This window comes from Balaenoptera ricei, chromosome 15, assembly GCF_028023285.1.
Source record: "Balaenoptera ricei isolate mBalRic1 chromosome 15, mBalRic1.hap2, whole genome shotgun sequence".
Classification (NCBI taxonomy): Eukaryota; Metazoa; Chordata; class Mammalia; order Artiodactyla; family Balaenopteridae; genus Balaenoptera; species Balaenoptera ricei.
In genome coordinates, this window is record NC_082653.1 from 9,799,018 (window position 1) to 9,812,766 (window position 13,749).

Here is a 13,749-nt window from a genome sequence, read left to right on the forward strand (position 1 = left end):
CTCGGTCCTCTCTGCAAACCACCCGGGCGACCCGGGGGCGACACGGCTGCCCGGCCACAGTGGGGACCAGACGCCCAGGGCTGCAGGTGCAAAGGCGCCAGAGCCGGGGAGGCCAAACGCGCCGGCCCAGACCGCAGGGGTGTGAGCGGGGCGCCGGCTGCCGCAGCCCGGGGTGCGCATCCCTCTCCGCCCGTGGTCGCCCAACCCGCGGAGACGCGTGTGCGCCATCCGGCTCCCGGGGGAATACGCGGGTGCAGGGCCTCGCGGCCCGGGCATCGGGATTGGCCCGCTGCTTCCCCCGGGAGCCGCTGATGCAAAGGCAGGTTGGGGCGGCCGAGCCCGGCCAGCGCCCTCTAGGCAGCGGAAGTGGAGCTTGCTTTACATCCGTCCTCCCCGCCTCGCAGAGTTGGGAGAAGGAATGCTGGGGGGTGTGGAAAAATAAAAGGAAAAGTCCTTGCACCATGTAGACCCGCGCCCCCCTACCCTGGCACCCCGGCCGGCCGGGAACCTCCCAGTCTGCGGCCATGAACGCGAGCAGCGAGGGCGACAGCTTCCCGGGCTCGGTGCAAAGTAAGTGCTTTTCCGGGCGCAGCGCGCGCTCCGGGGCCCAGTGCGCGCTCCGGGGCCCGGGCCCAAGCACGTCTGCGACGCAGCTAGCAGGCCCGGGGCCCCGAAATCAGGGTGACGGCCCGGAACCGGCGTCTCGGGGACCGCGGCGGGCGCGCCGTGCGGGAGGCGCCGGAGAGGGCTGGGGGGCCCCCAAGCCGGCGTGAGGGGGGCCGCTCTCCAGCCTCCGGAGATCACTTGGAAGGGAATGGTGGGGGAGGGCATGCCGTTCAGACAGTCGTCACCCCCTTGGGGCATTCCCCGCCCCCCGGCGGAGTTTGGAGGTAGATTTGGGGTAACCGCGGCAACGCTGATGGGGAAACTTCTGTCTCGGCGGCCCCAAATTCTGGAAGTCTGAGGCTCGGGGACTTTCACGAGGTCTGCCGGCTTACTGCAAAGCCTTTTCCACATTAAAGGTGGAGATCTGAATGGGGAACGGGGCCGTGGTCGTTTTGAGTTTGGGGTTCATTTTAATTTTCTTGTTGAGGACAGCCTTTTTCAAGCCCCTGTTTTCGCCCGGAGCATTGTTTCCCAAAGTGTGGACCAGGGACTGAGAGCAAACCAGCCACCTGGGAGCTCGAGCGCTTATTGAAAAAAAAAGAAAGAAAAAAAAAAGCTCTCTGCGCCCCACCCATCAGGTGGAGGGGTGGGCTTGAGGGGAGGAGGGCGGCCTTATCCTGGGCGATTCTGATGCACATAAAGTTTGAGAACCCCTGGCACCTAGTAAGCGCTTAGCTTGTTAGCTGTTACTGTTTACAATTTTGGAGACATTGTTTCCCAAACTTGGCTGTGTATTCCATGCATAACTTGTGAAAAGTGCAGATTTCCCTAAACCTCAGCCCGCATTCAGCCCACCACCATTGTGACTCAGTATCTCCGAAGTGGGGCTCACACGTGGCCATATTTAAACAACGCCCCCCGCCCTGCCCCCTTATTCTGATGCGGAGACAGGTTTGGAGAACTTTGCAAAGATAAAGGAATTCTTTTTGTTGGTGATACGCACAAATTGTGCCCATTGTTTGTTACTGGGTCTCAATTAATACAGATTTTCAGAGGGGATACTTTCAAACTCAAATAGGGCACCTCAGTAATAACCCCACCAGGTGACATGCTGGGGGAGGGGATCCCTGTGCTGGCCTTTTACAAACACCATCTCATTTAATCCTCATAACCATCAACCATCGTATGAAGCAGAAACTTCTCCCCATTTCTTCCTGGGTATCAGTCCTATTTGATCATTAAGGAATCCTCAGCGATGCAACCACTACATTTCTTGGTTCCTTGTCTTCCTCTCAGCTTGGGCACCTTAGTAGCTACAGGAAGGCAGTGTTCCAGAGGAGAAGAAAAGTGTCCATTCCTTCCATCCATTCCTTTCGTTGTTTGCAAGATGGCTTATAAAACATTACCATGGGGCTTCCCTGGTGGCGCAGTGGTTAAGAATCTGCCTGCCAGTGCAGGGGACACGGGTTCGAGCCCTGGTCTGGGAAGATCCCACATGCCGCGGAGCAACTAAGCCCGTGAGCCACAACGACTGAGCCTGCGCGTCTGGAGCCTGTGCTCCGCAACAGGAGAGGCCGCGACCGTGAGAGGCCCCCGCTCACCACAGCTGGAGAAAGCCCTCGCACAGAAACGAAGACCCAACACAGTCAAAAATTTAAAACAAAAACAAAAACAAAAAACATTACCATGCTCAGCCCAGAGGATCTCTTCATAGCAAGTCAACCAAATTGTATTTCTGCACAGAGATGTCTTGTCTTGGTTGGAAGGGGGAAATTGGACGTAAAGCAAATATTTTATAAATTTTCCAAAAGGATTGTGATGCATGGATGCCAACCTTACGTGTACAAAGGCAGTTCTCGTACTGTTTAGACTGGGGAAAATTGGGAATAATACACAAACCTTATAGCCACTGAGAAATCATGAGGCTTGGAAAACATGGAATAATGTGTTGTCATTAAATAATTATTTTATAGAGATTTTAGTGACATAGCACAGTGGTTGTGCGATAGCATGTGGGAAAAAGATTAATTTACAATGCACTAGGTTCTTAAACAATGTTTAACTGAAAATGAATGGAAGAAAATATTTTGTAATGTTCAAGGTACGCATGGGTGGAAAGATTGTGAGTGATTGCCCTCCTTGCTTCTTCTCTTCCAAATTTTCTGTTATAAACATGAGTTTCCTTGTAATAAGGCAAAGAAATTTTTAAAAATAAAAATTAAGGTAGTCATATTAGTTAGAGACTTATTAATTATATTTCTTTATTTAACAAACATTTATATAGCACTTTCTAATATAGTGCCAGGACTGTGGTAAGTGCTTTGCAAATGTTAATACAGTATTAACTCTTTGTATTATTACTATTGTGAAATAACGCCTCTGTCAGTTAGGAATGAATTTTGGTTACAAGTAACAAAACTGAACTATACTGGCCTAATGAGAAGTCTAGAATTGGTTGATTCCAGGGTTGATTCAGGGGATCAGTGAAGTAAGCTTTTGTAGAGATCTTAGCATTTATCTCATGGTTACAGTATGGCTGCAGAAGGTCCTGGCATCACATCTGCATTCAAGGCCAGAAGAAGAGGTGGACAGTGTTAACCATGTCAGATCCCTTTTTATCACGAAAGCCACACTTTTCCCAGAAGCTCCTCCAGCACTGTGCTGGAGGGTTTCCCAAGTATGTAGTGGACCAAGATTATTTAGACTAGTGGTTCTCATAATGGGGTAGGGGGTTGGAATAGTGGGGGCATTAGTTTTCATAATGACTGGGAAGTACAACTACCTTTTAGTTGGGATAGGAGATGGCTGCTGGTCCTTTGACCTGTAGGGTAGCCCTGCACATTGGAGAACCTTCTCACATAAAATACCACTAGTGCCCCGTAGGCAATGATCAGGAGCATCGCTTGGGTCTGGGTACATTGCTGCTAGGGCAGAACTGGGATTCTGTTTGCAAGAAGAAGGGAGTGGAACAGATATTGGGCCAGCAACTAGCTTTGTCTGCCACCATGCCCTTTTTTCTTACCATGAATCTGGTTTGTGTTGTAATTTCAAGCTGTTTGGAATTAATCTGTGACTTCCCCTATGTCCCATGGAGTTCCAGGTGGCACAACAGTGCTGGTTGAGCTGACTCCCGACATCCACATCTGCGGCATCTGCAAGCAGCAGTTTAACAATCTGGACGCCTTTGTAGCTCACAAGCAGAGCGGCTGCCAGCTGACCGGCACATCTGGGGTGGCGCCCAGCACGGTACAGTTTGTATCAGAGGAGACAGTGCCTGCCACCCAGACTCAGACCACCACACGAACCATCACCTCGGAGACCCAGACGATCACAGGTATGGCTGGGGGATGGGGGAGTCACTTAGAGTTGGCCTGGTTATGTCCCAAACGCCTCCACAGAACTTGTTAAAAATATAGATACTCAGGGCCAAGCCCCTAGGGTTGCTAATTCATTATTTTTAACAAGCTCCACTGGGAAGCCAGCTGCCCAGCCAGGTTTGGGAACCGCTAGGTTAAAACATTAAGTGGTAGCAGTTATAAATTGTTGTCATGTGGTAAACAAAACAAACAGACAAAAACCAGGTTTCTAAAACAAAAACCTATATACTACGAAAAAAATACTCGCAGGAAATGGTAAAAAGGAAAAGGTGGTAATTTGAGGTGGTGGGAATATGTGTGTGATTCCTGAATTTGCATTATTTGTCTAAAGGGACAAAAAAAAAAAATGTTTAAATGTTTTTTTTTTAGTTTTTAAATCTATAAACAGGCGTTGATGCCTCCCCTCCCTTGTGCTACCAACCAGGAAAACAGAAAAGTTCATCCTAGTTCTTGGTTGTGTCCAAAATAAATTGCAAATGGATCTAAAATTTAAATGTGCAGCATGAAACTGCAAAAGTTCTAGAGTAAAAATTATACACACACAGAGACCCAAACACTTAAACACACACACACACACACACGCCTATACTTATACCTACTTATACCTAGTAATGTTAATGAGAGAAGTAAGCTGTGCATAAGGCATTAGGGAATGGTGAGGACTGTGGTAAAGTAGAGAAAGCTGCTCTTTGGATCCAGTCAGATATTTGGGTTTTTCTGAGAAACTGAAAAATGTAAAATTTCCGAAATTTTAAAACTTTGTTGGCCAAACAGAATACATCTGTGAGCCTGACTGAGCACACCAACAGCTTCTGGCTTGTTCTCAGTGTCTTGCAAGCAGTTAATCTGGAGCTGAGGTGTGGAGAACATCTGAAGTGGGGGTACCAACTTTCGCCCTATCAGTTGTACATTGGTGTGGTGTCTGAGTTTTTCAGCAACAAGCAAAGTTTTGTGGTTGTTTCCTTAATGCCTCCAAAATAATGTTTCTGCTGAATTCCTTAAGCATTGAAATATAATTGATCACCTCACAAACTTTAATAAGATTACCTTGAGGTCTTCCCACTTTCTCCCGAACTTATTTTAATTCTCATTTTAAAGGAAGTCACCAAGAAAATGTTAAAACTGAAAACCACCTTAGAGGTGAGCCTGGTACAACCTTCTCATTTTACAGCTGGACAAAGTAATGCTGCAAGTGGGGATGAGACATGGCCAAGGTCCCACCACAGGTTCAAGACGGTCCTGGGACTTAAGTGCTTTGGCCCTTACCCTCATGGTCTTCTCCCTGAAGACTTCGTGTTGGGTTCCCTGTCCTCAAACACAAACACCCAGTAACCCCACACACTGGGTGTGAAGCCTGGGACACAAGGCCCCAGCGTGAGGAGACCTCAAGGCCTACACTTTATTTGTGGCCATTGCATCTTTCTGGGTTCCGAGCCTTTGCTTATGCTGTTCCCTCTGCCTAAAATACCTTTCCTGCCTGGCTGACACCAACTCAACCTCAGAACTTTAAGGTTCATGACAGACTGCACACAGAGGATCTGGCTTCATCTCAGGACATTCCCCTCCCCTCTGAATTGCAATTGCCTTGATGATGTCCTTTCTGTTTTCCAAATGTGCCACATTTCCTCAAGCCTGGGAGCCTTTGTAGGTGTTGTTCCCTCTGCCTGGAACTGACTCAATTCTTATGCGTGTGTCAGAGCTGGGCTTAAAGGCATTTCGTCAAAGAGCCCCTCTTTGACAACACACATGCACGTGCACGGTTCTCCCAGACCAGGTCAAGTCCCAGTACTTAAATGATTATTTGCAGAACAAACTTCAAGGTCTGTCCCATCGCTGAACCTTAAGCACCATGAAGTCAGGAGCTGCACCCCTCGTGTTCACTGTGGATCCCCGGCACCTTATTCTAGGCACTTATTCTTTGTGGAGTGAATGCACAGTTGCCCAAATCTCACATCCATCAGTGAAGCTGACCCCACACCAAATAACTGCCCCTTCTTTTGTCCTAGTTCTTTGCTCAGAGATGTTCAACCTCCTCTTAGCATTTCCACTACCCTGCCGTCATTCTCTCTGGCCATGCCTCAGTTTTGCCAACTGCCCTCTATGCTCAGGCCAGGCCTGGAGCCCTCTTTGTGCCCAGCTCATGGTGGTACCTACTGCACAGAGCTGACAGGAGCTCCAAGCTCCAGAGACGGACTGCTGGACATTTATCCCAGTCTGCCATCCTGGCCTGTGGACAAGTCGTTTACTCTGCTTAATATTCCTCATCTGTAGAAACGGGTTATAATGGTACTTAATACTATTAGGTAGTAGAATTAGGTTCCTAATACCTAATATCACTGGGTTATTGTGAGGACTCTGCAATAATCCACATAAAGGACCTGGGACAGTCATCTCAGTAAACGACCGCTTTTATTAATGCAGAGATGAATGCGTGGGGTGAGGTTTGCAGGATGCCGAGTCTCTGCCTGATCCAGCTGCTCTCCCTGATTGCGCCTGCATTTCTGCCACAAAACACGCAGAATCTTGCTTTTTCTCCCTTTGTTTAACACTATTTAGTTTGGTTTTCTGGGCTCAACTTCCCCCAGGTTTGGGCTTCAATGTTGCACTAGCCGCAGTTTCCAGACCTACCTGTGGACCAGGATCCCCGGGGAGCTTGTTAAAGATACTGGTGCCTGGGCTGCACCTCTGAACCCAAATCGCTGAGGCTTAGGCATCTGCATTTTTAACAAGCTCCTGGGGGATTCTGGGCCTCGACCCAGTTGGAGAGTCGCTCACTGCCCGAAGCCACCGTCTGACCCCTCACCCTGGCAAATTCCTCCAGATACCCACACCCAGATATTGTCCAGGGCAGTTTGTCCCTCTTCAGTCCTTGATTAAACCAAACCCTTCCTCACTCAGCTCATATGTCTTGTCTCAGCCCAATAATAGTTGGATGTAAAGTAAAATTTATTCTCTGTCTGCTAGCTTTGAAAGCTGCCTACTGTTTGGCAGTTAATTTAAGAACTTTTCTATAAAAGCAGTAAAATTAGATATTGATGCTGGCAAAAAAAAAAAAAAAAATTAGCATCCAACATGCATTTTCTAAGTTCACGGCTTAAAATCATGGGGCTTTGGAGTCAAGTCCCCAAGTTTGAGTCTTGGCGGCACAGGGCCTTACGAGCTGTGTGACCGATGCAAATTATAATAGCTCTTGGTGTCTCATTTTTGAAGTGGGGACAAGAATAAATAGAAAGGCCACAGAATTTGGTAGTGAAGAGTCTAAGGTCCTGAGCCAGACTGCCTGGGTTCAAATCCCAGCTACATCACTTGCTAACCAAGTCAACCTTGGGCAGGTGACTTAGGGTTTCAGTGTCTTCGTTTCCCCAGCTGTAAAATGGAAGTAATGATGGTTCTCACCTCAGAGGGTCCCAGCCAGGCTGCCATGGGCACCTACATGGAAGACACGTAGAGCTGTCAGGGTTTAGCTCTCATTACTTACCGAATCAGGGGCTGTGAAAATTAAATGAAACAGCACACGGAAAATTTTGCACAGGGCCTGGCTCATGGCAGGCCCCCAGCCAATATGAGTTGAATTATCACTGGACCTAGAATGATCTTTCCCACCTCTTCTCTTAATTCCCACTTTTTTAGGTCCCAGGTTAAAAGTCACCTCCACCTAGAAGCTAGCTATGATTTCTCCCTCCCCCCCTAAGGTTAGGTTCTTCACTGCTTCCTCACCTAGCATGTATCACAGTTGCAATTGATTTGTTATTTCGTAACAAGCAGTCTTTAGCCAGAGAAGTGAATTCAGATGCCCCTGGGGATCAGGCAGTGGCAGCAAATGCAACCGCAGATCCACTGTGATGGAGGGTGGGCGGGGCTTTGGACAATAAGGAGAGGAGGAGGAAAGCAGCCCCTGAGAGCCAGGAAGCAGCGTCAGCTGGGCCTTGGTGTTGCTGGGAGCTGGGCTGACTCGCTGGTGGGCCGTGCTGTTCTCCTGTTGAACGCAAACAGGTTCACAGAACGTCTGCGTGAGACGGGGCCACTCTGACTGTGGTGGGACAGGATGAAAACAAAACCCCTCTGTCATCATACCTGAGCCACAGAATACCAGACATCCCCTCCTCCCCCACCGATCTGAGTGACACTGCTGCTTTACCTATTACAGCTTTAGCCTTCTCTGCTTCTCGGTAATAGTTGCTGAGATATCAAATCGTAGACTTGTCCCCACTTCCTGACAGCCTCCAATGCAGACTTCCTTGAACTGTCCCCCCAGAATCATCTAACATGAGCCCCAAACCTCTAGTACTCTTTAAGTCCTTTCTAGCACCCTCTTACTGAGACCCTCCACGGCTCCCGTGGTATGAGGTTTCCTTCATTATAATGACTAATCAGCCTATCCAACTACAGGTGTGTCTCTGGTGGTCTTTGGCCGGAGGTCATTGACCTAGGGAAGACCCAGCCCACCTAGTTGATTTTGAAAGCCTGAAAAAAAAATTCTGAAGGCTCAATTTGGCCTGTGGGCCCCCAACTAGTAATTTAATATCTAGTTTACTAGACTGTAAATCTCCCTGGAGCGGGAACTAATCAGTCTTGTTTTCCTGCCACCCAGCACCAGGCCTGGCACATCCTAGGCACTCAATAAAAGAGTTACCAAGTGAATGCAGGAAAGGGCAGCTGTAAGGATTAACTTCATTAATGTGCATAAAGTTCATGGCGTGGCGTCTGCCCCATCATCAGGGCCCAGTGAGGGCAGCTCTGGGACTGTCGTGTGTGCCAGATGCTGGAGCCGAGATAATGGAGGTGCTTCCCTTGGAGAATTCCAAGCTCATCAGGGAGGGGAGGAGAATTTAGCTGTAAGACATACAAACCCAGCCATCTGTGACAAGTACAGCCTTGTGTAGAGAGTTCATGCAGTAGATTGGTCCCAATGGGGAAAGCCAAGGGAAGAAATGATGAGTGAGATCAAATGTATAATAGGCCTCGAAAATCTCACCTGCCTTGGGGAGGAAGATGGGGGGCGGAGGGCGGGGAGCATTTCCTCCTGGTGGTGTGGAGGTGGAGAAGCTGATCTTGCTTCTGAAGGCGAGATGTGCTAACAGTGGCAGGAGATGACACAGGGCGTATGGGGCAGAAGCCCTGCTTTGATCTGGCCTTTAGCGTGAAGGAGCTGGGGAGCCACTGAAGGTTGCCGAGCGTGTGAGTAATTTAGTAAGACAAACGATGTAATGATTTGCGGGGAGAATCCGGCAATAATAATGATAGCTAATTCTCATGTACTGCTCATTATGTGCCATGTACTTTTTAAGTACTCTATATGAAGTAGTTTTTCACGACTTAAATTGTTACGAATTTAAATTTAACATTTCATTTTAAAAATTAAATTTTCACAACATAAATTAGGTACTAAGAATTATTATCCCCATTTTACCCATAATGAACTAAAGCACAGAGGAATTAAATAACTTGACCAAGGTGACAGAGCCAGAAAGGGGCAGAACGGGGCCTGAAAGCCAGGCTACCTGGCCGAGGAATCTATGCACTTGACTGCACCACCTCACCCCTTAGTAAAGTCCTCACTGCAGTGTTTCTCCAAAGAACCACATGGAGTTTTGGTGAAAAATGCAGACACCCAGCCCCCTCCCTTAAGTATACCATCTGGGTGGGTCTGAGCAGGGTCCTGGGAATCTGGACCAGCCAGTGAGGGCTTGGGTCAGTTCAGATGCTTTCAGTTGCTCTTAACAGCACTAAACTACAAGAGGGCTGGATTGTAAAACATTCCTTATCTCAGGACAAGAACGGCAGGGCAGACCCGGGGTCTTTGCATCTTCTTGCTGTCCTCGGCAGTAGTCCTCCTCATGGCCACAAGGTGGCCGCTGCTGCTGCTTTCAGCCTCAAGTCTTCACTCGGCCCTGCCCATGGATGGGGAAAGGGGCGGCTTCGCTTTACCGGAGAGGAAATGCTTCTCCAGAAATTCTAGATCCCATTGGCTAAGATGCCCCGTTCCACTGTCTTGGAAGAAGCCAGGCCAGCAAGGGACAAGGAGGAGGGGCTTAGCAGTGGAATCCAATCCCAAGGCCCCTCTGGACAGCCACACTCCTGCCACTACCCTGTTAGAATAGTCTAGAGCAGGAGTTCTCAAAGCTGGTATGCAGAAGAATTACATGGAAAACTTGTTAAAAATCAGCTATAAATATACCCAGACTGTACCTAGATCTCGGCATCAGCATCTTTGGTACATGGTCAATTTTGAGAACCACTGGACCAGGAGAAAGGCAAGAAAGGATGGAAATGTTTCAGTGGCAGTGTCAGGCACATAGTTGCTTCTTTTTTCAGAATGAAAGTCCACGCCAAGCCGCATATCTTCGCCCCAATTCCTAATTCCAGGACGGGGGACAGATGGGCTGATGTGCTGGGGCAGGTGTGGACCACATTCGGGAAAACCCTTTGGAAGAGCATGAGAAGACTTTTCCTTCAGAGAGAGGTGGATTTTTCTCCCAGGAGGTGAATTCTGAGTTTGCATTTGAATCAAGACCCCTGAGTGTGAGTCCTAAGCATGGCCTATATTGGAAGAAACAGGAACAAACAAACGATAGATTTGACGATATGACAATGAAGCAGTTTCCTTAATCTGTAAAGATTGGGACTTCCCTGGTGACGCAGTGGATAAGAATCCGCCTGCCAATGCAGGGGACACGGGTTTGATCCCTGGTCCAGGAAGATCCCACATGCCGCGGAGCAACTAAGCCCGGGTGCCAAAACTACTGAGCCTGTGCTCTAGAGTCCGCGAGCCACAACTACTGAGCCTGCACACCACAACTACTGAGCCTGCCCTCCAGAGCCCACGTGCTGCAACTACTGAGCCCACGAGCTACAACTACTGAAGCCTGCATACCTAGAGCCCGTGCTCCGCAACAAGAGAAGCCACCACAATGAGAAGCCCGCACACCGCAACAAAGAGTAGCCCCCGCTCGCCGCAACTAGAGAAAGCCTGCGCGCAGCAATGAAAACCCAACGCAGCCATAAATAAATAAATAAATAAATAAATAAATCTGTAAAGATCATTTACAAGTCAATGAGAAAAACATAAAAATTCAATAGAAAAAAAAGCTAATAGCATGAATAGGCAGTTCATAAAGAAAGTATATGAATGAATAAAATATAGTGAAAAAGAGATTCATCTTCACCAATTATTAATGAAACGCAAATTAAACTAAAATGATCTCATTTTGTCCTGTCAAATAGTCTGTGTGATAGCCAAGGTGAAGGGGAGAATGTACATTGATTTAGATTTTCTGGAAGGATCTCATAATTATGAATCACCAAGCAATAAAATGACCATTGCATTTTGACCCGGTTCTTCAGCTTACAGGAAGGTATCCAGAGAAACTAGAGATAAGTTAAAATTTTTGGATAGGTATTATTTATAAAGGTAAACACCTAGAAACCAACTCATTGTCCAAAAGGGGGGAATGGTCAATTTAACTGTGACAACCAACATGGTGGCATATTATGTAGCCATAAGAAATTGTGTTTTGGATGAATGATAACGTGGCAGAATGCTTTCACGTAGCAAAATTGTTTAATAAAATTGCTTAATTGTTTAATAAAAAAGAAAAGAATACAAAACAATTTAAGCCATGACCCCAGTTTTATACTTTTAAAATCTGTTTACAAAGGCTACGTTAGCCATTTGGTCCATCATTAATTCAACCAGTGTTCTCTGAGCCCCTGCACTGCCAGCGTCTGTGTGAGGTTCTGGGAAACAGTGATGGAGAGAAACAGGTGTTGTCCCCACCTGGCTCATCCAACCAAAGGAGGAGAGGATGGTCATTAAATACTTTCCCAAATAGCTATTTAATTACAGTAGAGATAAGTACTTTGGGGGAAAAGTTCGGTATTTAATGAGCATATCATGCAAGGGGGTATACTGCTGTATGGGGACAGAACTGGGCAGGTTTTCTTCTCTACACTTTTCTGTCCTCCCTAGATTTTCTACAGTTGGTGTTTACTTTTGTTTTGAAAAAATAATACATTTTTAATTTTAAAAAATAGAAAAGGATTTTAAAAATGGAGTTTTTAAGTCGAAGAAGAGAAGGGAGAAGCAAAGTGGCTTGGGAGACGTGAAATCTTCAGCTATTTGAAGAACAGTTTTGTGGGAGGAGCTACAGTTGGCCCATGTGAGCCCAGCGGGTCTAAGACACCAGTGGGTCCTAACCACAGAGAGAGATTTTGGTTCCATGTGACATTCTTACTTTTTAAGCAACAACATAAGTGAATAACTGAACACCCAAGGTGCTCCTGCTACAGACCGGGACTGCATATAACAAACCGTGCGTTTCAGATGCGCACCTGGGCACACGGGCAAGCCAGGGAGAGCCCCGGCGGCAAAAACAAAACCAAAGGCAGGCGTGAGGCTGTGAGCTGCTGGGGGTTGTTGGGGGAGGGCTTGGGGGGGCGCTGATCTCACTAAGCACTGGACTTGATTATAAGAGCCGTTGAGAACATTCTCCCCTGGGGATAGGTCATGCCTCCGCTGGAAGCAGTTCCCCCCTCAGCAGATCTGGGTGCTTGGGGTTGCCCCTGCTGCCTTCACTTCTGCCGGACACTCAGATTCCCCAAGGCCACTGCCACTGTTTATGCCAAATCTGAAGACAGACAAGGGACCCCCCCCCAAATGATCCCTGCATTTGGGTGCCTGACTCCCTTTGCTTCCTGCCGCCTCCCCCAAGACACCAAAAGCACAGGCAACAAAGGCAAAAATGGACACCTGGGACTGCATCGGACTTCTGTGCATCTAAGGAAACAACCAGCAGGATGTAAAGGCAACCTACTGGATGGGAGAAAATATTTGCAAACCATGTAACTGAGAAGGGGTTACTATCCAGAATACTCTCTCGTGTTTCCCCTTTGCTGTGACTCACCACGAAAGGGATGCTAAGGCTTACGGTGGAGGGGCAGGTGGACAGTTAGGGGACGAAGCCCCATCAGTCTCCCTGGAGGGCGAGAATCCCAGGCTCAGGATCATTCAGGACCCAGCACTTACCTCCCAGGAGGGTTACGGACTTCACAGCTGAGCTGAGCCGAAGGGAGGGTCTGGCCACTGTCACAACCCCTCCTCACCCCAGCGTCTTCCAGCCTTTTTTTGTTCAAAAAGTGGTAGAGCAGAAAGTTGGGAGGTCATGGTAGCGTGAACAGCCATCCTAGTTTTAGCACTGAAGGTCCTGTATCCCGGGGAACCCTCAGTCCCAGGCAAACGAAAGCAGCTGGTCTCCCTGAGTCTTGATCATTCCCGTTGAGAGTTTGGTGCTCAGTTCTGCTGAAGTGTAGTAACTAACATTTACTAAGACTCAGCTGTGGCCATATCCTGTGCTACTGATGCTCTCATGAAACTTTGCGATAACCTTACGAAGTGGGCACAGTGATTATCCCCACTTACAGGCAAGGAAACTGAGGCTCAAAGGAGTCACGTGACTGGCCTGAGGTTCCCACACCTAGGAAGTAGCTGAACCTGGACTTTTATCAGTTCAAAGATACATTGTAACATCTGAAATGGGGGTGCACCTTGGAATCAGTGAGATCGCTGCCAGACAAGAGGCAGTCACCAAAAAATTGTCTTTGCGTGCTTGTAAACAACCTTGATTGCATTGTCATTGATCACTTTTTTTGTCCCTCTGGCAGAGTTGTGTGCATTTTTTGGAGCTACATTTGTTGGGCTTAATTGCTGTTTGAAATGTCTTCTGAGATATCGCGGGATGATTCAGATAGAAGATGAAAAGTAACTGTG

The 13,749-nt window shown here is 47.8% G+C and overlaps 1 protein-coding gene across 3 annotated transcripts in view; it reads left to right on the forward strand.

The window, feature by feature from the left end:
• The first annotated feature begins 365 nt into the window (after positions 1–365).
• ZFP64 (ZFP64 zinc finger protein) overlaps positions 366–13,749 on the forward strand; it is a 77,145-nt gene continuing 63,761 nt past the window's right edge. For 2 of the 3 annotated variants that reach the window (XM_059896117.1, XM_059896115.1), the window contains exons 1-2: positions 366–570; positions 3,701–3,940. In XM_059896117.1, the coding sequence (XP_059752100.1) occupies positions 525–570; positions 3,701–3,940 (286 nt within the window). In that variant the 5' untranslated portion in view covers positions 366–524. The remainder of the gene's footprint in view (positions 571–3,700; positions 3,941–13,749) is intronic. The other variant, XM_059896116.1, reaches the window with a different exon arrangement.